The 26,101-nt window shown below is 40.7% G+C and overlaps 1 protein-coding gene across 1 annotated transcript in view; it reads left to right on the forward strand.

The window, feature by feature from the left end:
• Positions 1-2,461: 2,461 nt before the first annotated feature.
• The window catches only part of LOC122835268 (transcription factor Maf), a 48,050-nt gene continuing 24,410 nt past the window's right edge, over positions 2,462-26,101 (forward strand). The window contains exons 1-2 of the mRNA XM_044124167.1: positions 2,462-3,956; positions 10,001-10,071. Coding sequence (XP_043980102.1) covers positions 2,980-3,956; positions 10,001-10,028 — 1,005 coding nt within the window. The 5' untranslated portion in view covers positions 2,462-2,979 and the 3' untranslated portion in view covers positions 10,029-10,071. The remainder of the gene's footprint in view (positions 3,957-10,000; positions 10,072-26,101) is intronic.

Here is a 26,101-nt window from a genome sequence, read left to right on the forward strand (position 1 = left end):
CTTAGGGAGAGTTTTACAATGATGAGACTCAGTAAAATTTCCTCAGAAATTTGATCTCCCATGACCTTATTTTACCCAAGCTATTACTTGCATTAAATAAAACTAACTGACATCTTCCTCAGGCTCAAAGGCTTGAACTGTAAAAATGAGAAGCAATGAAAACCTTTCAGCAATAAAACTTATAACCAAAGATAATATCAGAATAGTTACACTTTTGGCTTATATAAAGTCATACCAAACTTTATAGAAATATGTTTACATAAACATTGTTACAGCAGAGTTCTGTCTTTTTACTTCTGTTTGAGGCAGATGACACTAAAGATCCAGTCAGTATTATAACCCAGTGTCTCACAAATTTCTGCCAAAACAGCAGAAATAAAGTCACTTCAGAATCATGAGAAGTTTGTATCACTCACAGATTTTGAATAATTAAAACCTGCACAGCATTTCTGAAAGAGTAAATAAACTATGCAGAAGCAGAATGTGAATAAATCATTTTGTTCACCTTTAATGGGGAAGTGTTATGTAAAATTGACCTTTTTGAGCTTTATGCTATGTTTATGGTGTTACCCGCCCATCATAAACACACCCTTGATTCTTTCATAAATGTTTGATAAATCATTGGCAGCTACTTTGGGGTGACTAAATGCTTCTTCGCACAAAACTATTCCTATAAAGCTCCTCCTTTTAACTGCAGGGTCCATTCGAGCCTCTACCTTTCAAAACATGCCTCCCCCACACTTTCTCCACTAAACTCCACCAGACTAGTGGCAGCAGTATTTATCAGACTCCAGCCAGACTCAAGATGTCAATTTACATGAGGCAGACCACACCCTGGATGGTCACCATTCCATCAGGGAGGAACAAAGATAGAAACAGGAAAAACTCTGAATATTCTGGTAAAGAATGTTCAGCACTCTCCATCTACAAATCTCTATTTTTTACCTGCAATTTTCTGCAATAGAGTTTTACTACAGTGATCTGGTTCCTGCACTTTAAATAGCAGAGGTAAAAGTATACATAGAAAGCTACCTTGAAAGTTTCCTGGAGTGGAAATGCACCTTTTCTTCTTCTCTTTTTATTAACTTCCTGTAAGAGTATTTGCAGATTAAAATGTCAAAAACGTCATAATTTCATAATCAGAAAACACTGAAGCTATGGTGTTCAAAGGCTCAATTATTCTAATTATGTGAAAAGCATGACGATCATGAAAATAGATTGCTCTGTTAGTCTTAGATTCACATTCAATTCCTTAAAGTTACTGCTAGTCAGCAACAATGTGCAGCAGCATCAGATGAGACATTATGTCTGGCTAATATTTATTCAAAGGCATCTGAGGGGCTTCTTCTGTTTGTGTGTTTCTAATGAATAAAACACGATGTTTATCCTTCCTGTTTAACATTAAGTCCCCATGAACAGTCACAGGGACCAGGAGAATATTTACTTGTGTTTAGGACACCAGGGAGTTGGATTATCTGCTGGCGGCTTTGTAGTTTTCTGAAGCTTCCCCCTGTGTGACATGATCCAGAGAGAGCACTCTTATTTACTCTCAGGCCCTGTGTGTATAGCCCTGCTTATTGTTTGTTCCTATGTGCCACTACTCCTGAGGAGTACGCTCCAGTAGAGACAGACACAGAAAAGAGGCACTCTAAGTCTGTGATCATAATGTGGGATTGGGACGGTGGAGTCCGGGAGGACAGACGTGAAGATGTTGTCAGAACAGACTGTTCTGTAAGAGAGATGGGTTTCTATATTGACGCGGGAGACATGGAGTGTGGAAGTGGGCTTGCAATACCTCGCAAGGTAAATTATCATTTCTACCGAAAGGTGGCGACATTGGGTTTTCAAATCGCGCAATTGAATCGGAGCAAACCCTTGCCATGCTGTTTTCCACTCACTTCACATTATTGCACTATCTGTTGCCGTTAATCTTGTTTTCTAGTTAAAGAAACAAACAGTCTCTGCCGTTTGAAGAGACAGACGAGAAAAACAACCTGTCACAACTTATGATATTTTGAATTACACAAAAGTTCAGTTGTAGAGATGGTTTGTAATTGACTTACTAATTAACAAGTTGGTTATAAAATGAATGAAATACATGCAAAACTGCAACATGCAAACTATGTAAAATAAACGAGTTAATACAGTCTGGCTTCTCAAAATGTAAAAACAACTTTTATTTCTGATGCATTTTAATTCAGTTATGTTCAATATCATTTGTTGCAATATGAAGTACTTTGAGGAGCTAAGATGAATGCATCTCAGTTTTTAAAACTTACATAATCATATTAATAATTGTTCTAGTTTTATTTCATTTTCAGTTCAAAATGATAACAGATGGCTGTTACTTTTTTGAAATCATCCCATTGATATACTCGGACAGTAAAAAAGAAAAAGAAAAAAAAACGTAACTTTTTCTTCCATTATGCTAATTATGTTCATGGACTTGCGTGCTCATTGGCTGGTCTCAGTCAATTTCATATTTCAGTCCTGACGTCAGGACGCCTATAAAACTAAGCTATGGTTTTTAACTCGTCGGCTGACTGATCTCTTTGAAAAAAAAATCTATCAATCCAAGGGTGGAGTTTTTTTTTCCTCCCATTCTCTACTAGGCAACTATTTGGCCGGGACACATACGTGAACCTCCTCAAATTGGCGCACTAATCCTAAAAGGAGCCATGAAGTGTTAAACGGTAGAAACAGAGAGAGCGGCGCTCAGACACCCGCACGCTGGGAGAGAGGGAGGAAACAGCGCTGCTCCAATGCGTCTGTGCAACACAGACTGAAGAGAGAGAGGAAAAAAAACTTATCGACTCACAAAACCAGAACCTGCGCTGCGCAATTAGTGCGAGAGAACTCACTTTTCCTTCTGTTTTGAAGAAAATAAATAAAGAAATCAAGCTGGCTCAGTGCGTGTCTCAGCAGCCTACTTTGACAGGTGCTCCTCACCCCCTTTGGAGGACTGTCAACAGCAAGAGGATGGCATCAGAGCTGGCAATGAGCAACTCCGACCTGCCCACCAGTCCCCTGGCCATGGAATATGTTAATGACTTCGATCTGATGAAGTTTGAAGTGAAAAAGGAGCCGGTGGAGCCCGATCGCAGCATCAACCAGTGCAGCCGCCTGGTCGCCGGGGGATCCCTATCTTCCACCCCGATGAGCACGCCTTGCAGCTCGGTTCCCCCCTCTCCAAGCTTCTCGGCGCCCAGTCCGGGATCAGGGAGCGAACAGAAGACGCACTTGGAGGATTTCTACTGGATGACCGGGTACCAGCAGCAGCTGAACCCCGAGGCTCTGGGCTTTAGCCCAGAGGACGCCGTAGAGGCGCTGATCAGCAGCAGTCACCAGCTCCAAACCTTCGACGGCTATGCCAGAGGGCAGCAGTTCGGCGGAGCAGCCGGGGCAGGAGGCGCCATGGCCGGGGAGGAGATGGGATCAGCGGCCGCCGTGGTGTCCGCTGTCATCGCCGCTGCCGCGGCCCAGAACGGGGCTCCCCACCACCACCACCATCACCACCACCACCACCACACAGGGGCACACCATCCCTCCTCCGGGTCCCAGTCCGGCGGCGGCGCGGGGGGCAACCACCAGCACCTACGCCTGGAGGAGCGCTTCTCGGACGAGCAGCTGGTCACCATGTCGGTGCGGGAACTGAACCGGCAGCTCCGGGGGGTCAGCAAGGAAGAGGTGATCCGTCTTAAACAGAAGAGGAGGACACTAAAGAACAGAGGCTATGCGCAGTCCTGTCGGTACAAGCGCGTCCAGCAGCGGCACGTCCTGGAGGGGGAGAAGACGCAGCTCATGCAGCAGGTGGACCACCTCAAGCAGGAGATCTCCCGGCTGGCCAGGGAGAGGGACGCCTACAAGGAGAAATACGAGAAGCTGATCAGCACCGGCTTCAGAGAAAACGGAGGCTCCAGCAGTGACAACAACCCTTCATCTCCGGAGTTTTTCATGTGAGTGTCGGCGCTGAAAAAGTTTGTAATACGCGAACTTCACACTGAAACACAAAGAAAACTTTTAGTTTGCGCGTGTGTGGATTTGATCGAAGCTGTTTGTTAAATATGCTTTAGTTTAAGGCAAATAAAAAAATGTTCCTGTCATTTCAACTTCATTTAAATGTCAAAGCGAGGATTTTATTTGATTTTTATTTAATCATCTTTAAACGACATCATAAATAATCAGTTTCGACACATTTTCAAGAATGTGTCCGCTTCTTAATGTTTCTTTACAGACATTTTGCGCAGAGGCGCTAGCTGCCCAGCGCCTTTTTCTGCGCCTCTTTTTTTTACCCAAATTTGTTGATTGGGGGGGAAAAAAATCCCAGGCTCGGTAGCTTCATTTTATGTTTATTTTAAATGTATTTGAACATAAATGATCTCATTGTCACGTCATTCATTTGAATTGTATCGTGGAAAATAGCCAAACTCTGTCATATCAGAAGTTTGGAGACTGTGGTGAGAAAGTGAAACCATGCATGCTGGTCATGTTCGGATGCTATTTCAATTGTTCTTTTTTATGTTTTTTCTTTTTGTTTTGTGCAGTTGTGTGTATTTGTTGCATTGCTCAGAACCATTGCTTAATATTTAAAGCTGTTTGAGGTCGAGACTTTGGCTTCTGTCGGAGCCACATGGGGAATATGACTGTAAAGCAACGTTGTACTCAATATTGATTTATACTAAAGGCCCAACAGAAAACACAGAGGGTGATCTCACAGAATATTCTTCCATGAGTAACAAACAGATACAAAGGATTAATCAACAGGTGGGACTGGTGATAAAATACTAAGATGGGAAATATAAAAGTCGCTTTAATTAGACAAAAAGAACAGTTAATTTGTTGCAACAAAAATAATTGTGTTTGCCTTTTATTAGTCAAAAAATATTGAATAATATTCAGAACACTGCGGGTGTTTTTAATTAAGCAAACCGAAATGTTTTAAAGTCAACGTGCAGAATCCACTCATTTATCATTCATCAATAAACCTTCATGAATGGAAAACTAATTAATTCTCCTGATCATCTTTTTATTTGTTCTGTTCAGTTTTCTTGTTATCTGTCTCAGTGTTTTCAAAGGCGCATCTCACACACACACAGACACCCCCACACACACACCGCATTTTTGTTTCAGTTTCTGACTGAAGGTGAAACGTAACTAGAGATAAAAAAATTAAGTTCAGATGCCACTAAGTGCTTAAATCATTCGTTTATACGCATGTAAATTATGATGAAGAACTAACGCAAATGTTGAACGCATGGTGCGTAAAATGACAGCTCCGGGATAAACTCCTGCTTAAGCATCAAGCTGCGGATGATGAAGTCATTTATTTTAATTTACATACATTTTATAATCCAAACAAATTGTTACTAAAAGGCTTAGTTACAGTGGAAAATTTATATATATTTTCCTTTCACAATAAATCAAATGAAAAATAAAATTGATGGCCTAAACCTGTTGCTCAAAATCAGAAAAGGAAAAATCTCTTCCATTAAAAAAAATTAAGCCGCAAACATAAAATATAAATAAAATCATTTTGTCACATGAATTAATATCCATGCTCCAGGGTTTCAGATGAAGGCAACGTTAATGATTGATTTTAGAGTAAACTCTTACTTTTTCCTGCTCCACTAGTTGAATACAGTTTTTATGGAGTCCTTCTTTTCAGACTGACAACACGCAAAGCTGTTAGTGACGATAAAGCTTTTTGTGTAGATGAAAGAAAAACGTAATTTTTGTAAAACCGAATATATACATATATATGTATTTTTTTATTATTTTTTTATTTTTTTTACATAAAAAATAGTAAATCCGAGACGTTGCAAATTAAAACTACGCTAAGTCTTTTTGACAAAGTTATGCGCAATACTTAATATTTCGGGCACGCTAGTGTAACCAGTACAATGTAGTAACCACTATATAAACTATATAAACTCTTCCCAAAACTTTTTTTCTGCCATTTTGGCAAGTAGAAATGCTGAATAAAATTTTAAAAGCAGGTGGCGGTCGCAGGAATTAGGATTTTCAGCAGCGGACAGGTTTCTGAATTCAGATCCATGCAGAAGGTTTCAGTTCTGTTCCATCTAAAAGAGCAGCAGTATTAAGATCAGGGCTGAACGGGCTCTGAACTGTGGTGCTGTGCAGAACCAACCCATTATGTTTCAAACCGTTGTGGTTATTATAAGCGTGTGTACAGTATGTCTGTGTAGAGGAGAGAAACTGTCTGATCTCTCCCTGCAGAACCGATTACCTCAATTATTTAAAAAATAAAAAATAAAATCACACAAATATTAGGACAGAGTTTTGGCTGATTTGCATGGGAATCTCAGGACAACTAAACCGTAAACTGCAGGCCATAGGCCATCCTAACCATTCCTTGTGTGCTTCACCTCTGCATCACTGCCTCCCAGGAAAGCCCAAACTGATGAAGAATCCTCTCCTACCTGTGATTTAAAAAAGGGAGTGAGAGACAACAGAAAGGCTGGCTGCCGTCCTGCTTCCTTTCAAATGATAAACGATCAGAGATGCACACTAGCTGAGAGGAGAGGGCCTTTTAGTGAGCGTGTCCACTAATTTATGGCCCCCCTATCTGATTAGGTCAATATAGTGAGCTATTTAATTACATTTATGTTATAACCCCTGGAACTGCACGGAGACACTGTGAGTCTTTCATGTCACCTTTCCTTGTGAGATGGCGACAGGATCAGTTCAGTTACTCACGAATTTCTAGTTTGAGCTTCTCATGTGGACCACAGGAGATCTGCTGTATAGTGGTTTTGCATAGGTGAAGATTTGCTGATCATTGCAAGCTGCTGTGGAAATTCTGTAGGATGTGTTTTTTTGTTTTTTGTTTTTATTGTGGCTCACTTTGACCTCTAGTCACACCAAGGGCCAGGGGAGCTCAGTAGCACTGATTTTGCTTCCTGTAGCTGAAAGAGGGCAGGAGGCACAGGAAGCAAACATTTCAGAGCTTCCTCTGCCGCGTCCTCCTTTCGCTGCCGTCTAGTTCACGGAAAAGCATGCACATGCAGACCACAGACATGGTGCATTATTAATCCCATCATTATGAACTGTAATTCTATTCTCAGGCTTGGTATATTGACTTCTGCGCTGTGATCATTTGCAGTCTGTCCAATGATTAGGTTATTAAAGATAATGTAGTTGTCTGCTGTCACAATATTGGTCTCTTCTCTTTCAGGTCAACTATGGGAAATCACTTTGAAATTTATCAGTATTGACATTTGAATCATCATCATGTGCTTTGCTTTAATGTCTCAGAATTAGTAGGACAAAGGATGTGATCGTCTGTTGAGTGTCTATTTGTGTGCGGGGGTTCAGTAGCCAGCGAGCAAGGTCTTATGTGTGACCTTGTGGTGGAGGGGTGTCCATGTGCTTTGGCTTAAGCGTATTAAATCTGAAGGAACGGGTCAGTTTATCATGACGCCGAGGAATTTTCTAGCTTTATCCTACTATCTTTGAACAATGTTCATCTACACTCAAAAGCAGGTACCTGTTCATTTTTCCTTAAGCAGAATCATTTTTCCTTAACCTGCAAAAAAAAAAAAAAAAAAAAAAAACTGTTTCTAATGGCAAAAGATTCACCACAGATTTAACTCCAGGTTCCTGACTTTAAATTTAAAAAGATTTCACGTCAACGTGAAAACACAATTTGCAGCAATAGGAGTCACAAAGCGATATTTATTGAATTTCTGTTCCCTGATTCCAACCCCCCAACCCCTGACAATCACCCACAAACCCAAAGGGTTAAAAACAAATTCACATTCAAAAGAGGAAACGTTTTCAATCTTTTCCACTCAATCTGCATCTGCATCACTCCATGCGATAAACATTTACATTTAAAGTGATTTAAATCAGCTGCATTCATGTTCCTCTGTGCTCCGTCTATCATCCAGCTCTGTCAGAGGCAGAGCTGCTCCCTCCCCTCTCCCTCTCGTTGTGTCCTGAGTTATGTCATTTATTTGAAACCTCAATAATTTACCTCTTCCCCATCCTATCGCAACTGTGCATGTGCAAAGAATGCTACAGCTGTAAACAGGGCTTTCTTCTTGCCTGTAGATGCTTGTGTGATATTTGTTTTCCTTGCGAGCAGAAAGCATTGTGAGGGAAATTTAATTGTCTGGGTCTGGATTTGTAGTTCTCTGCAAGCAGATTTGCATTTATGTGTGCAAGAAGCTGTGATTGGAATGCACAGCTGGGGAGCAAGAGTGATGATTTGGGTAAATAAAATCAGAGTAGTTTAAGTTTCAGAGCACAGAGGCTGTGGAAAGTTCTGGAGATGCAGAAAGCATGGTCGGCATGCTCGAGTTTATGTCATGCAGGGTGGAGCTGGAGCCAAGCCCGACCCTTGTGTATTTTACCTGCATCTCAATGAAGCGAGGGGTGATTTACCCTTCCTCTGCAGGCAGCCTCTCCCTTGGCCAGTCAAACAGACATTGATCTCTTTCTCAGGCAAGGTGACCCACCGCGTTGTTCAGCCACTTCCAGAGTCTCGCCTCTCCCTTTCATTTGTACCTGGGAAAGGCCTTGACCCCAAACAAGGCTGCCATGTCCAAGCCATCTGCACGTGGGCCTCTGCTATGTGAGCGTGTGGCTGTTTGAGATAGGAAAAGCGGGCACACAAAGTGGAAATGTGTGCACACGCTTGCATAAAGGCACCCACATGTAGACTTGTAGTTCTCAGGCCACTTTATTTGTTAATAGGTTAAATTATCTGGGTTTACTTTACAAACTTTTAACAAAATAAAGTTAGTGTTATGGGAGTCAGTCAGGTGGAGGATTTGGTGAGTTTCTAGTTGATAGCCCTTCCCAGTATTGCAGATCAGAGACTGGGAACTTGCAGCTCTATGGGTCAGAGTCTATCTGAAGGCTGTAAGAATCGGATTACAGAGAAATAAATGGTTTTCATTGTTGCTTAAAGATGGATAGAGGGGAGTTAATAGTCTTCAGCACTTAATTGCTTCATTTCTCAAACCAAGACAAAAAAATTATTATGAGATTTATGGACTTTCTGTATCGACAATCATCTCTGATGCAGCAAATGTAAAAAACAAAATTGTTAGTAAATATACTACTATGTCATAAATAGATTATATGTTAATAATGCATTAAAACTGTGATTGTTGCTTGTATGGGTTCAAATCTTTCAAATACTGCAATATGTAGTTTGATATGAAGTTTTTAATTTTAAGATGAATTCACTTTATGCTAAATATAAATGTGTGTGAGTGTTCCTGTGTGTTTGAATAGATCATGTCATTTTTGAAACTGAGGGGGGAGAAGAAGAAACTTAAGAATCCCACTTGCATGTAAGTTGTTCCCAGAATTGCAGGTTTTTAATACACATTCTGGTTTGTGCATTTTTCATCACCTAATTAAAAATGAAACTGTTGCCATAGACAAACATTTATTTTCAGCTAATATTGTTTTACATCTACATCCAGCTGTTGTATAAAGACCAAGATCTATAGGCAGGGGCAGTTTGTCGGTCCATCACAGGGCAGGTCGCCATGCACACACACACACACACACACGCACACACACACATACCGAGGGGCATTTGGACGAACACAGGGAGAACATGTAAACTCCCTGTAGAAAGGAGGTCATGCCAAGATTGATGCATCTTGCAATGCAACAATGCTAAACACTGCACTGCACTGAGCGGAAATATATGCAGATTTAGAAACTTTAGAAAATTTCCTCATGAAATGTACTTATGAAATATCCTCAGGAAGTTGTTACCTTGCAGCTGTGTGGAACTTTATACCTCTTTGTATCATCATCTTAAGTTAATTTGAAAATAAATGTTTTTAGGGATTCTTTAATATCTCATTGCTACGACACTAAACTTTCTGCAGTATTTGTTTTGTACATTTTTAAAATTAAATTTCCCCACATTAATGTTAAATCCAACGCTTAAAGCTGAATTTCACTAGTGTGTCCTTCCCTCCTTAAACTAATTCTTATTTTGTTCTTTTTTTAGGACATCGAGAAAATTCCTCCATCTGTGATAGAGAGCTGTGCTTTCTTGGCCCCACCAGCCTGGAGACTGCGGTAACACATCCCTTTTTTGGTATTTTACAAAAAGCGTGTCTTTTGTAGAAAGCATTCTTCACTATGTGGTACTTTAAAAGGGAGAAAATTAAAAAGAAACACATTTTCAAGAAAATGCTTGGTCTACATAAATCAAACACTGACAAACAGGATTTGGGGTGCAAAACACAATTTATTTTATTTCTGCTGTTTATACTAAGTTTGGATCTAAACACCAGCTGCAGTATTATTATTTTTAATTTTAATTAATTTTGTCATTTACTACTATGACATCCAAATTCCCTTTCATTTAAACCTTTCCTATGTGCAATGTTTCGAGCTCTAACAGTGCTCCCTGAATGACAGAGGCTGACATGCACAGCACTCATGGGATGAGACCAAAACCTTTCCCCTCTCCTCTGACCTCCCATGACTTCCTTCTTCCTCTCTGCTCTCAGTGCAAAGGAGAAAAAGAACAAAAAGCCCTGGACATTATTTTTATCTGGAGCTGACAAAGAGATGGATGGATGGTGGGACTGATGGAGTGAGAAAGGGAAAGCAAGGACTACTTTTTTTTTTTTTTTTGCCGTCTGACATTTCCAGTAGAAAAACTGAAGTAGACGGAAGAGGCCAGGCGGCAAAGAGCAGCAGAGAAAGGGAGCGAAGCTGGAAGAAAGTCAGAGCAAAGTTAAGGAGCTGAGGGATTGAGAGAAAATGAAAGGCACCTGGAATCCCACGTCAGAATGAAGGGGGGCGTGGAGGGGTGAGGGATGAATGGCAGGAGGGCTCCTGGCCGTGGATGCAGACAGACAGGCAGGGTAACCAGAGGCAAGCGGTGACCTTCTCTGCTGCTGGAGGATCGAAGGCTTTATTTAAAGGCCTGGTCAATGCTGGGTGCTGCTGAGGTATCAGACTTGCAGTCAGGCGACTCATCACCACTGTAATACAACTCTCTAATGCCAACCCCCTCTCCAACACACACACACACGCACACACACACACAGGCACAGGACAGGACACTCTCTGGACACCTCAGGTTTTAGCTCATGCATTTAAAAGGCTGGACAGTGGAAAACTACCGCATCAGCATCAGCTAATTTTACTGTGCAGCCGCCAGCATACTCTGCTTTTCTCATGTGTTCTGCTAGCAAAGCACATACATATTCGTTTTTTTTAAACACACTTCATCAAAAGTCCCATTTTTTTATACAGATGAACAGTTGAAAGCATTGGAAGCGCTGACAGCATGTAGGCAGGTGCTGAAAGAATTGAAAATCAGGCAGAAAACAGGGAAGTAATGCAGGATTCCTGCATCTGTGTGTGCGTGTGTTGGTGTGTGTGCAGCGCGGTCTTGCATTCGCTTGTGTGTGCCTGCAGCATTAGGACACCTGCATGCTTCAGCACTTTCTTGCTGTCAGGAGCGCTGAGGTCACAGGGAGGGGAGTGGAGAGGGCACATTAGAAGGAAGCTCCAGAGCCCACGCCCAAGCAGGCCTCCTCCTCTCCTTCGGTACCACCCTCTGTCCCTTTTTTCTTTTCTTTTATCCACCGTCATCTCTCCTCACGCAACTCACCGTCTCCTGACTGTGACAGGGTGAGTCGACCACTTGGGTGAGGAGGGATGGGGGTGTCGGGGGTGGAGGTGCCTCTGTGGCTGACAGCAGGCAGGTCAGGTTTGTGTAGCAGCAGAGGAAGGACAAGTTCCCATGTCATGGTGTGCATCAAGTAAAAGGAAAGAGAATACATATTTTTAAAGGTCTTAGTGGCTCTAGTGGCCTTTATTTGATAGTTAATTGACAGGAAATTGGGTAATGAGAGAAGGGGAAGACATGCGGCAAAGGTCGCCAGGCCGGGAATCGAACCTGCAACGGCCGCGTCGAGGACTAAGGCCTCTTTATGTGGGTTGTGCTTAACCTCTGCGCCACCACAGCATATATTTGTACATGTTATTACCTACATTGTAGATACAGCCCTTCATCTTCAGAAAGCATGTATTCATTTCTGGGCTTTTAATGAAGCATTTGGACAGTTATTCATGGGGGAACTAACATCGTAGCATGCAACTTTGATAAAAATCTAGATTCAAAATTACAGATAAAACCTCAAATAAGTTATCCATATAAACATCTAGCATTCAGTTAAGTATGAGAGCACACTCCAGACACATTTGTGTAGCCTTTTTTCAAACTCCTTGCATCTTTCTGATTGAATATTTGACCCTGTCTTTCATCAGAAAGGACAGTGTTCATTTAAATTGATCAGATTCCTACCACTGATTTGGCTTTTCAGCAAAGCCTTTAGTTCAGGGCTCGTCCAGAAGTTTCATGTTAGCCCGTTTCATCATTTCCAAAATTTTAATGTATGTTTGAAATTATTTTCCTTTTGGAACAATCAACTGTGTCCAATTTTAAACCATACAATCACTGACTATTGGTAAAGTAGACCAATTAGAGGATGTCATTCTTTGTTTCATTCTCTTTTTACAATGCATCAATATCATTTAAAGTGAAATAGCCATAATTTTATTATGACTTTGGTGTAACTCCAATATTATTAGTGGCCAGAACATTTGGCTGCAACTTACAAAATATTCTAAAGGCGCATCTGAGTGGCTGTATAAGGAGAGGGTTGCACATTCTGCACTGAATTCATACTTAGTCATCTAATCATCTAAAACTGTTATTAAAATGCATTTAAGTTATATGGTTTACCATCATTCCGTCCCAGACAAAGAGCAGTTCAAATGTTTTACCAAAAGCACAGAACTGGATGAACTTCATGCCAATAACAAGTATGTGATTCTCTTCACTTCCACCTACTTTGCTGTGGATGTAAAACATTTCATCCACATTCTGTATTGTAGAATGTGGATGATCGTCTTTGGCTGACGATCATTTCACAATGATTGTCAGCCAAAGATCATTGTGAATTTTCAACCTTCTTAGGAAATTTTAAACAAATTACACAAGCAGTAAACACATTTCTGTTAAAGTCAGAGTGAAGTGTTGGAATAAACGTCTTGCCAATTTCTGAAGAGAAATCTCATTCAAAACAGCAGATTTTAGGTGGAAAACAACACATATCCACACAAACCTCCAACTCTGAACTGTCATTTATGAAACACCGCTGAATCCTTTTGTATTGTGCAGCGGGCAGGATTTACTCCTTCCACCCAGTGACATACTTCACTTCTCCTTACCACCTGGGTTATATATAACCACTACTGCCTTGCATTGGGCGACTCATTACACGGGCATAGTTTTGGTAGTGACATAGACGTCATCCCTCTATTCGTAAAACCCACATGACAAGGAGGATATGAACAGGATGTATGCTCATTATACGAGCTCATCTGGAAAAGAGAGGAAGCAAGCAGAACTGTGTTCTGAAATCCAGAAAAAGGGAGGGGAAAAAAGTCCATCTCCCCACTTGTTAAGTTCCACAAGTTAAACAGTTGTGCTTAGAGTTGGATTGTTTTTGAAGATGTGTACATTTTACTATTCAGAACTGATGATACTTGAGCCGAACGCGTCACCCTGGAGCTAAACCTTTAAACACCAACCCTTCTCTCTTTTGAAATGATGCTAACGCCAGTTTTTTCTCTCAGTTCTTTCAGCTTGTTAGATCCAAAATGTGTTGTTTTATTCAAGGATAATTAGCTGCAAAGCTCTTACCATAGAGTGGGAAGCCGTGCGCATGTGTGTGTGGAGTTTGCGTGGGAGCCTCCGAGCTTCTGTTGTCCTCAGGTTGTGACTGAGAGAAGAACTGGTGATGAGCCGGAGGTTAGTGTGGTATTTTGTGTTCACCTGAATCACAGCAGCCCAGGGCCTTCCTCTTCAGCCTACAGTCTCTTTCTCTTTACAAATTCACACAAAACCACACACACGCTTCTTCCTCCTGTCTTCTCCCTCAGCGTCACCATCGTCTCCTATCTTTTCCTCCCTGTGGTGACCGCCCTATGCAACCTGCTTAGCATTGCACCCAGTGTCTAATTGAATTCCAACGCTCGGGCGTTAGCTCCTGATGCCACAGAGATGTTAACATGGCATAATACTAACAGTCCCCGGGACGTGTTTCGACACCCTTCTCCTAAAGAGAAAATTAGCGCTAACCTCACAGTGGCAGCGCATGATTTATTCAAAGCTCCAAACTACGTCTTCTGTTTCCCCTAAAGGATCGTCTTTTATAGCCGTCAGCGAATCAGCACTTCTAATACACACATGGAGCACATGTACTCTCACGGTTCAACCCAAGAGCATCCATTGTCCCTTTTATATAAATGTGTCTGCTGCTCTCTCCGCATCCATATTGCCGGCAATGCCGTCCATCCGCTCTCCTTGACACCCTCACTTTTATTCCTCGGCTCTCAGACACAAGCTCTGGGCTTTAATGGCACATATTTCCTGGGCCCGGCTGAAACAGGATGCGTCTTCTCCTTGTTAGCTTGATAAATAACCGGGCTGCAGAGAAAGTGCTGAATTTTAGCTTTCAGCCTCTATTTTGTGCTGGATGACATTAATTTTAAGTGCTGAGAAGGAGCTAACTAATACAGACAAATAAATAAGGGGAGGAGGGGGGGAGTGCAGAGGTGTTGGAGTCATTGCTGCCCCCCAACACCTCCTCCACTCCCCCCACCCGTTACCTGTTTATGCAGTGGCATTCATAAATGCAATATGCAAACCTGCAAAAATAAAAAGAACTCACAAGTGGTGCAAAACTAAGTGCGCACACTTACTTTCTAAATAGATGTGCCTTAAAGTGCAAAATCCCCTTATCCTATTATAAGTTCAGCCCCTGCCGCTCAGTCAATCAGAAAAACCGCATGTTTATCTTTCCACTCTGCCCCTCTTATCCTCTCTTTCAGTCCTCCTGAAAGCGTCATTAATGTGGTGGTTGGATCACAGCGTACAACACTCTGGGTAAATAGTATTTATATGAGCATATAGGGGAGACAAAACAGAGATTAGCACTGAGTAGCTCATTAGTTGCAATCTAAATAGTGAGAGCAATACTGGAGGAAATTAATTGCTCTTTCAGAAAAAGTAAAGCTGGAATATTGTTCGCTGCATCACTTCAAATAAGCTTGTTTATAATTAATAATAGTATTTATAGAAATTCTGGAATCCATGTAAATAAATGGCAAATAAAAAAAAACAGCTAAAGGCTTGAGAGCTGAACAATGAGTAAATAAAAGAAGAACAACAACAACGAAACTATGTGAATTTACACTACCTTACAATGGACTCACCCTTCTTGAACTTATTCGCATTTTCTCACATTACAACAAAAATCTCTGGTGAATGTTTTAAGGATTTTATGTTAAGGCGAACTAGAGCGTGGTTATGGAGTGGAAGAAAAATGGCACACGCTTTTCTCAAAAATCTAAAACATGTGTCTTGCATTTGTTTAGCCTCTTCATTTTTATACCCTGAAGTAAAATCCAGTGCACCTGTTTATACTTTATTCTCTTTACTGTAAACTATATGCGGGACATGGAAGACGTGGAAAAACAGGTGATCTGGTTAGATAAGACCAAAACGGAACTTTTTGATCTACATGCAAAGCCCTAAACATACAGCCAAAGCTACAGTGAAATTGTATAGATGAGGTATATCAAAGTATATTCATGCATTAGAATGGCCCATTCAGAGTTCTTACTTGACATTAGTCACACCTGCTCTTTATTCAGTCTGATTGAGCTAGAGATGATTTGAAAAGCCATATGGTGAAAAATGTCAGTGTTGGCTAAATATAAACCCATGGCACAATTTTGATCATTTTATTTGAGAAAGTATTATTTGAAACTTCTTTCATCTGCTGAACATATAAAAAGCAGCATTTGCATTAGAGAGAGCTTTTATCAATTCCCTTAAATGTTATATGTTTAGGTCTAATGTTATTTTCATTTCTCTATAAGTCCACATGAGCTGCACACACAAACTGCTGCTTAAAATATCACACAGTGACACCTCATGCATTATTTTAACAATGTATGGTGCGGTGAATAAAAAGGTCAGTGGATGGGAACTGGCTTCATGTAACAATAAGATGCATGACCTGAGCACTGCAGACCCTTCAGTCAGCATCTTGCTGCACAGCACCGTGAGGAAGAAAAATACGCAAGTCGGAGTGTTAGGCTCCACTGTGGGCCGGATGTCTGTGTGTGTTTGACTCGCCATTTGCGTGGGACCGCAATGAAGAGGCTCACAACAATAGATTTACTTGGTCTATCATTATTGATTGTAGGTTTTTCTCTTTTGCCCTTTACCTCATTTTGATAAATCACTTTTATTATTACTATAGCATTTTAAAGCCCGAGCACAAATTGTGGTTCCTTTTCAAAGTGCTGCTTTTATTAGATCAAATCTATTTTTGTCAGTATCTGAACACACTTTAGCTCTGCAGATACCATGCAAGCGTTTGTGTGTTTCTGTTTGCGATGCAGGGTTTAATTTCCAGGCTGTATTTGTCACATGCTGTCAGGTTGTGGTCACATGACCGCATGAACCACTGGCAGCAATTAAGGCAGATAAATCACTCATTTACAGGAAGAGAAGGAGGGACAAAGTGTGTTTGTGTGTTGGGGTGGGGGAAGAGAGGGATATTAATACTCTGTAACCTTTCAAACACGCTTAAAGCTTTTATCATTTTTGAAAACCAGTGCTGAATGTTGGTATATTTGGGCTCAGTCAGGCTTATTAACTCACACTGGGATAGACTAATGAACAGATGGTAGTCGTTTGTGTCTACTGTGATTTTGACCTGGCTGTTTATTTGTCTGAGGTGTTGGTATAACGTTCACGTCTCCAGGCCTGCTCAGGCAAACGCTATTGCGAAAATATACATTTAACTGTCAGCTTGCCTTTTGTTTCCTGGTGATTGACTTCAAACGCAAACACACTGTGTGCTTCCATTCTTCGTTTTTGTGTCCTCAACTGTCGTCAGCCGGCTTTCCGAGTGTCTGTGAGTGTAACTGAGGTAGCTGAGATGCTGTGGAGAGTCTGAATGGGTGCTTCAGCAGCCCAGGTCGGCGTTCTGCAGAGATTCAGCCTGCCCACTTACTTTAAAAGGGATGTTTAAAGATTCATGACTGAAAAAGAATAAAACACACACACAGCCTGTTTTTGATGGGCTGGAAGTGGAGAGCAGTGGAGACGGGAGGCTGCAGTTTCTCGGAGATCTCATTCATTAAAAGACAGCGGTCACTAACTGGCTCGACTCATCTTTACACTGAGAGGAGTTGAATCTGACAGGTTTTACGTAGCAGGACAGGTTCAGATGAGCAGAAGTTGGGACCATTTTTGTTGTTCGAGGAGCTTTTATTTTTTTTTTATTTTTAAATGATGTACTTAGTTTACTGTGCAGGGAAACCTCTTAGAGTAGCTGTATCGATGTATCCCACAGAGCCAGGACCTCATACTGTCTGTTCAGAAAGCTGGTGCATGCGACAATAGCAGCAGTCTGAGAGGATAAGAAATAATCTGTGTTTATATTAACTTCACCAGAAAACAAAGTCAGCGCAGTCAGGGTGTGTGTTTGTACTGCAAACTGTCAAGCAAGTGAAAATCTTTCATTTTTTCCATGCAGAGAACAATTTTCTGTGAAAGTCTCTGCGTTTTCTCTGATCTTTGTATCTAGCTGGCTTTCTAGCAACAGTCGCAGTCCAAACTTTAAGTTCTAGTATCTAGTATTTATTTTTGGAAAGATTATTCTGCGAAATGAAACTTTTTTTTGTCAGTTACAGTCTGTACTGTGAGGAATGGGATCACAATAAATTAAAGTTGTCTTTTTCTATAATACTTTATTGTAAAGAAGAATGTCATCATCCTCAAAATATCTGTTTTCTCTGTTTTTGGAAAAATTTCTATGCTATTAGTGATATGATATTTCTCAGGGTTGTTTTTTTTTTTTTTTTTTTTTTTTGCAGTATGGTTCAATGTTGTCAACAAATAAGCAGAGGAAGGGGAAGAGAGTCAGGAAAAAGAAAAGTGTTGTTGACATTTTGTCCTGAATAGAAAGGGAATGGAAGTATCCACTAACAACAATTTCATTTTGAAATTTCTCCACTCTTTCACAAAATTCAATAATTTGAACAGTTTCCAATTGAGTGTAAAGGCAAGAGATTACAAACAATCAGATATTTGCACAATCAATTAAATGAGTTTACCTCAAATAAGAGGCTCCTTGTACAACACAGATAACCAATAGCCACTGAATAAAAAGCAAAAGAAGCCTAAAGATTTGATTATTTTCCGCATCACTCAGCACGTAGGCGATGGTAGATCTACATCCAAATGCTGGATTTAGAGCTACAGTATTTTATATGACACTCATCCAACTCTACATCCAAGTGCTGTTGAAAAATCTTAACAGATTTTAAAAAAAGAAGCAATGTTTCTCACAGTTTCAAGAGAGTTGAGATTTGTTTATTCTATTAGGTGCAGCAGCATTCGGGATGGACAGTGTTCTGCTGCTTTAACTTAAATGAAATTTGCAGGGGAAATATTATTAGCGTCAGACCACCTGGGGGGGGAACATCTGCAGAGTCCAACTGCACATCCAACACATATCGCTGCTCCATTTGACACTGATTCAACACTTTCACTGCAGCGTCTTTTGGAGGACCATCATGTTTCTATCATAAAAGAGGTTCCTTAAAAACTGCAGAATCCCAAGTAAATGTAGTTTCTGCTGCAGATCAGAAGGTTAGTGTGAGAAAATTAATGTGGACGATTGCTCTGCAATATTTCTGATTTTGCGTTGGGTTTTTCTGCATGAAATCTTCATATATGTTTATTTTTCTTTTTATTCTTAAAGTAACTACTCTCTATTGAATAATTAGATGTTTTTTTCATGTTCAATTAGGACTGTTTTTGCTCTCATCCTCTCATTCCTCGCAACACTATTTTTTCATCTTCAAAGTGAAAGCTAAAATAGGGTGATCATTGCAATTTAATTACTACAAATCCCTTTGTGAATTTGCTCCTGTGTTTGTTTACATGCATAGATTTGCCAGCTTATGCACTTTTATTTTTGTGCACTGATGTGTGTGTTGGTGCTTTAGTGAATGTCTTTACTTTCTAGCTTCAGCCTGCATGAACGCTCATATTTTTAGTTTGTGTCTGCGTGTGTATGTGTGTGTGTGTGTGTGTGTGTGTGTGCATGCACATATTTGTGTGTAGATGAAGCTGCAGTGGGGTTTATTTAAATAGATAAGATGGTGTTTTATTCCCAATCAGAGGAATCTCCTGTCGCATTTCAGTCTCTTCATAATAACCCCCAGCATTGCTGCACATTCCCCTGACACACACACTCACACACACAAACACTACAAATTGCAGACACTGCAATTTCTCTTTCTCTCTCAGGGGTAAAAGGCTTTGATAAATGAAAATAAATACTTTTCTTCACATGAGGAACAGGAGAGGGAAGAAGAAAATGGCAGGAGTGACATGAGGTCTCTGGCAGTTTGGTGCTGCGGGAACACGCCGGTATACGACAAAGAAAATTTTTTAAGAAACAAGTCTGAGTGTTGTGCAATTTAGCCTTAAACCACAGGTAAATCGTCAATAATTTTAGGAAGCAAAAAGGATAAAAGTGAAGTAAAAGGAAGGAAAGACAGCAACGGATCATAAGGAACTAAAACACCAAACAGTACATTGCAAAAGTATTTATCCATGCAGCAAACACAAACTTTAATGAAACATGAAATAGGCAAATGAGATGTAGTGCATAATTATGAAGAGGAGGGAATAGAAAGCATGGTTTAGTTACAAATCAAAATCTAAAAAGTGTGGCCTGCATTTATATTTAGCCCCCTTTATTCTGAAAACTTGTTTAAAAATTCAAATTGTCCTCAGAATACACATTCGTCTTGCCTTCACTAGAACAACTTTCAGAGTATCATATTAAAATGTCAAAAGGATGACAGAACTGCAGGCCTAGCAGGATACATGGTTATTTACCAAAACAGGCCGCGCAAAGAGACAATCTGAAACGCAAGAAAGAGGCCAGTGGCAACATGTTGGAGCGGCTTAGGTAGGAGAATCTAGTAGAAGGACAACTATTATTCACACAGTTAAGGAGTCTGGCATTGGTGTTGTTAAAGATATTTAGTGTCATTTTATAAGCCTACATGATACACAGCAAAGCCAAAGTGAACATGCAAAATCTGACAGGACCACAGTGTAACTTTTTCTTCTTTATGAAGAATGTTGTGGGGTAAAAACTAACTCTGCAGGTCCTGAGCCCAGGGTCCTCCTTATAAAACATGGTGGTGGCCACATCATGCTATGTTTGCCTGAAACTGCGCATGGGCTGTTTTGCCAAGAAGAATCCTCCACTTGCATCAAACTGGTAGAGCCCTAATCCAGAAGATTTGCACAATTGCAGGCCACATTTTTTTTCTTTTCTTTTTTTTTTTTTTTTTTTTTTTTTTCTTTGTGAAATGTTTGAGTAGCCTTGTGTTTTGTTTGTATTTAGAAACACCTCACAACTGAATACAATGTGTTAAAGTTCTGGTTGGGACAAAAAATACACGTGGAAAATTTCAAAAGGTGTGAATACTTTTGCAAGGCTCTCAAAGTGATTTAGAGGAAACAGGTTCACCGCATTTAACTGTCGGTTTCTTTGACTGCAAGGTCACACAGAAGCCTCCCTCCTCTCTTCTCTCCACCTTTGTTTCCCTCCTCTCTTCTAGTCCTCATTTCATTCAGCACTCCCGAACCCCGACAGCTCCATAACTATAACTCTCTCCTCCTCTCTTCTCTTCATCCGCAGCTAAATGACTCTGTCAGAAATAAAGAACACTTATCTTATCTACTGCCTCCACTCTGCTGTCCCTGTGCCTGTCGACGTCACACCAAAAAAAAAACCCCCAAAAAAAAACAGATAATTACAGACAAACTCGACGATTCACTCTGTTTAATTGTTTCCCTCAGAGGGCGAGAGCAGCGTTTGGACAGACAGGAGCTTGACGGTGGACAGGTGTCTGCTCATTTTCATCTTTTCATACGCCTTCTTCTTCCCCTGCTGTCACGACTCCTTCTTTTCTTCCACAACCAACACAGGACTTACTGCATGTATACGTTTGCCTGTTACCTACGAGCCACTCAGTGGGGCGCCGCATTGTGATGAAAGAAATGAAAGAAGGATGAGGGGGTGGAAAGGAGAGAGTCATGGATTAAATTATCACACAATAAACAGCTAAACAAACATCCTCTCGGCACACGCTTCAGCAATCTGCTGGGTCTCCCTGACGTTCACCGTACGCAGACTTTGATCAGCATCTATTGTGATGACGTTGCTTTTCTTTTCCCTAAAAGTGCCCACCCTCACAGAAGTTGGTCTCCACCCGCAGAGGGATCAAAGGTTATGAGTGAACTTCATCGACCGATTTGTCCGTAAATGGAGGTTATGCATATGTTTATTGAACCACGTCCACTTCAGCTGCCCCACCTGAGTAAATTAGTTTGATGTCTTTACATTCCACAACATTCTGGATCATCCATTGCTTGGACGATCCTTCTTGGTTCTTGCTGATCAAGAAGCCTCGGTGGAAAAGAAAAAAAAAAAAAAAAAATTAGAGGAGAGGAAAAAGCGGGGGGCTTGAATCTCCGAGCTGATTCCGGGTATGTGTGAATGTGCAAGGATGTACAATGAGAGACAAAAAAATGAAAAAAGTGATAATTCTCCTGCATCCCCAAGGCCTCTTGCAGCCTCGCAGGCTCCCTGTAGGTCTCCTAACACATGCCTTTGCAAAGAGCAGGGGGCTGCTAATTGGCCCCTGTGTTAACAGCAAAAACAAAAGCGATGTCTGCGTGTGAAGATGTCTTACAGCTGTTCTGAAAGCTCACATGGTTTCCAAATAATAGTTTGTTAGTTTGTCATTCATGCTCTTAAAGGATGTTTGATTTGTAAGCTGTGAAAACATTTACAATCTGGTAGCTCATTGAAGTCACAAATCGCTGAAAGACAATTAAAGCATTTCCGCTACTTCAAAGCTTCGGCTTTTAAAAGGCTTGTTTCTCTAATTGTTTCATTATCTCAGAGTCCTTATTAAATGTAATATAATTGTTAATTACCACATAAGGATTTGTCTTGAGTATCAAAACAAATTAATTAAAATTAACACGTTTCAAAACACTGGCAGTGATAACAGCAGGTGGAGTGTGTCCGTGCCCACGTGTGCGTGTGTGTTTGTGTGTTTGCACATCTTCAGTTCTGTTCGCCTGCATCTATGTTTAATTGAGATTCATAGGAGGGATTTAAATAAGATTCAAATGAGATTCATAGCTAAGTGTAACAACACAGGTAATATGCAGATAGATTTAATGATGATTCAGTGTATCTTGCAGTCTAACGAGAGTTTGATTAAATCATTGCAAGCCATTGGCTGGAATCATTACAGCAAGGGGAGAGAAATGCAGGAAGAGGAAAAGCAGCTGCTTTAAAAGGGATTCAAAGGTAAATGAAATGTAACTTTTCCGTCGGATATTTGTCTTGGATACAATAAAGATTCTACAAAAGGAAATGAAGGCATAACACAGGCTTGGAGATGAAAGAGGATTCTTTGTCCCTAAAGTTTATGTTGGTTTGAAACTAAACGTTTTATACCCTCATTATGCTATTTCCTATCTGCTTTGTGTTTTAACACATTAAATTTAGGTTGTTTTAAGAGAAAGATCTACTACGCATTACTAAGGTTTTTGCGAGGTTCAAAGATAGATCATCTATGAGTTTGGAAAAACAAGAATCATATTTATATGTCTTGTTGCTTATGTTACAAAACAATACTATAATCACAGGAGCAAAATACACATTTATTTTTACTTTAAGAAAATGAAAAAAGTTTACATATATTTGAGTCATTTAAATTTTATGGTGTTTGCATTTGGCTCCTGCAATTGTTAAGTTAGGAGACATTTCTTACTTTTCATCTTATTATTGTAAACTTACAAGTTTAATCTGTGTAACATCCAGCTGTTCAGAACATCTGGAACAACTTAAGTAAGTAAAACACAGCTCTTGTTCTTGCAGGTTTTATTTGTCTTCTAGTGCTGTACTTAACTGAATAACCTATTGTTTTCTATCTGCTCTCACCTGCTGTGCATATGTGTGGATAAATGTGTGCTGCTTTATTCTTTATATTTATCTGCAGGATGTTCAACATGATCAAAGTTAAGGGAAAAGATGTGACTAATAATTATAAAAGTGTGGGTGTGTGTGTGTGTGTGTGCGTGTGCGTGTGCGTGTGTGTGTGTGTGTGCGTGGACGGCATTGTGTGTGCTAAAGCAAATGTTTTATCTACTCAAGATGTAACGTTTTGGGACTCAATGCATGGTGGAAAACAAACACTGCACATCCACATGAACACACCCTACACACTACGAGGTGGTGGCAACATCATGCTGTGGGCGTAGCTCGTCATGGTTGACAGAGAGAGGAATAGAGATGAACAGAAGGATCCCTGGAGGGAGATGATGTCTTAGAGGACCTTCTTGAAGAAGCTAGAATGAGATTAAAGCATTTACAAGTTGTAGAATGGCCTAGTCAAAGTCTAGACCTAAATCCAAGTCAGCTAAATTTGACTTGGATTTAGTCAAATCCAAGTCAAGTCAGGCATATCAATATGCTTGTGAATATTGATATTCACAGACTCTTTCCGTCCAGTCTGAGTTTTAATTACTTTCTAGACAAAAGATTTCAGGGTGTAAATGTACTAAACTAGCAGAGACGTAACCCGAAACACCTGACGCTGCACTTACCATGTAAGAAGCACTGCTTCGTGTCAGCCTGCCAGATGAAATCCCTGTAAAAAAAAAAAAAAAAAAAAAAAAAACTTTAAAAATTGTGGTTGTAGTGTAATGAAATATGAAAATGTTTAAGGTGTAGGAACAGAGCACTTAGCAAAGACCCAAGGAATGGAACAAACACTCTGCAGGGCTGCTTAAGGCTGCGCTTCGTACAGTGCAGTTGCAATATTGATAGATGCTGCAGCGGCCGAGTCTACCATCCCACTTTATTTCAATTAGCTCACAGGAAGCAGGAAATAACCTGCAAATCAATTGTCATTTCTATGAGAGTGAGGTTAGAGGCTGAGATTCACTTTGTCCAACCAATAAAAGATGATGTCGCCATGAAGAAGATTAAAGGGAATTTCCTCTGCACATGCTCCCCCACTGTTCATTAAACGTTCTGCGAGGTTGTTACATTTCAGACGGCCTGCGGAAATTTGTTTCTTTCGTTGCCTCCCGCGTCATTTCACAATCGCCTCCGTACCCAGCTGCAAAAATCCACATTGTATCAGTTCATATTTGAAATCATTGTAAGTGGACTGAGCTCTACTTTCATGAGGAGAGTGCTCACTGAAAAACAGTCATATGTGCCATTTATTTGTGAATCAGATCTGCACCCAAAACAATAAATAATGCAAACAAAAAGAAATTCAAGCCTGCAAAATTCTGCATTTCTGTCTGAGTGATTGACCTGCGATGTACACCTAAAGAATGAACACAAGCAACACTGAAAAGGCTTAGCACAGAGTAGAAAAAGATAGTGGAGGAATCTGAATTTGCAGCTTGATGCATGCTGGAAAGCTTTTTGCTGGACTGAGAGTGAAGGGGTCACAATTGATCTCAAATGAGCAAAACAACATGAGGGTCACAAGACGTGTAATCATATCAGAGAAGCCATGTGTGCGCTCTATGTTTTAGTATCCCCTGCATGCAACACACGCTAACCTCCAAACACTCGAAGGCACCACAGGGTGATTTGTTTGTGATGTTGGCGCAGCGGACTGAAGCCATGGAGGTAGTAACTGTTTGATGGTAGGCTTTATGGAGACACTATATAACGCCGGTGACAGTTTATTCAGTGCATGTCAGGAAGACGGGATTTGTGACACTACAATGACTGGGTTACTCCTGCAGATCCGTGCACAGACTCTTCAGAGCTCGGGATGAGAAAATTAGTGACAGGAAGTCAGTTTGTGTCTAAAATGTTAAACAGGTTTGGTATTCTCATTGAACAAGGCTTCAATTTGAAGTTAATAAAAACATATATGAAGCATCTTTAAAAAAAAACAATAACATGTTTTCCTCTTACTTTTTTCCTGCTAGTTATTCCCCAAGCTCCATGGTCCGAGTTCTCTTTGCTTCCCCTCTCAGCTGGACGTTATTAGCCCTCCGATTGGGTATCGAATTAGCCCGCTGATTTGGCATTGAAAGAGCGAAGATTGATGAGAGGATTTGGCTAAGCTTTCTTCCCAAACCTCATTACTCACTTTCAAAGAAGAAGAAAAAAGAAACACACACACAAATCCAGTGGATGCACGCTCACACTCAAACAATCACATTTCTGTGGAATTCACTTTTCCCTCAAAGGTTTAACAGCGAAACATTGTCCAACAGCTGCATTTTTACCTCGGCTTCCCTTTCACATCTGCAGATGACAAACCACAAAAGAAACCACTAAACAGATAAGTGATATATGCATGGACAGGTCCTGCAGAGAGCCGAGACGCTGGAAGACAACCTCTCTCTGCTCTAAAAAGAAAGCCGTGCTGGCCCAGGAGAGTGCTGCGTGAAATTGGAGGCTGCTAAAGAGAGGGATGTTTGAAAGGATTTGAGCTGATTTATGCTGTGTTTTATCCCACAATAAAGATTATGGATGATGATATTGATTTAGCCGGGGCTGTGGCCATGACTGGACTAGGGCTCTCAGGTTGGGAGAAAAGAGAATCTAGCTCATTATCATTCTCTGACACAGTGAGGAAGCCTTTCTGTCGGGCAGCGTGTGGAGATAAATGTGCATCTCTCGGTGAGCATGCCAGACACTTAGATCATCCTCTGTATTAGCAGCTCCACTCTTTCCTCTCCTTTAGTGTTTGTGAAAGTGATGAACCCCCATCCTGTCCTCCTCTTTCACAAACAAGAGATGGAAGCTGCAGGCGTTCCCAGCAGCACAGCGCGGCACACCGACTGGGAGGGATGAAGTTATTGACTCCGCTTTGATTTAACCTCTCCTGCCTGATGCTCAGAAGCTCACAGACA

Source organism: Gambusia affinis, linkage group LG08 (assembly GCF_019740435.1).
Source record: "Gambusia affinis linkage group LG08, SWU_Gaff_1.0, whole genome shotgun sequence".
Classification (NCBI taxonomy): Eukaryota; Metazoa; Chordata; class Actinopteri; order Cyprinodontiformes; family Poeciliidae; genus Gambusia; species Gambusia affinis.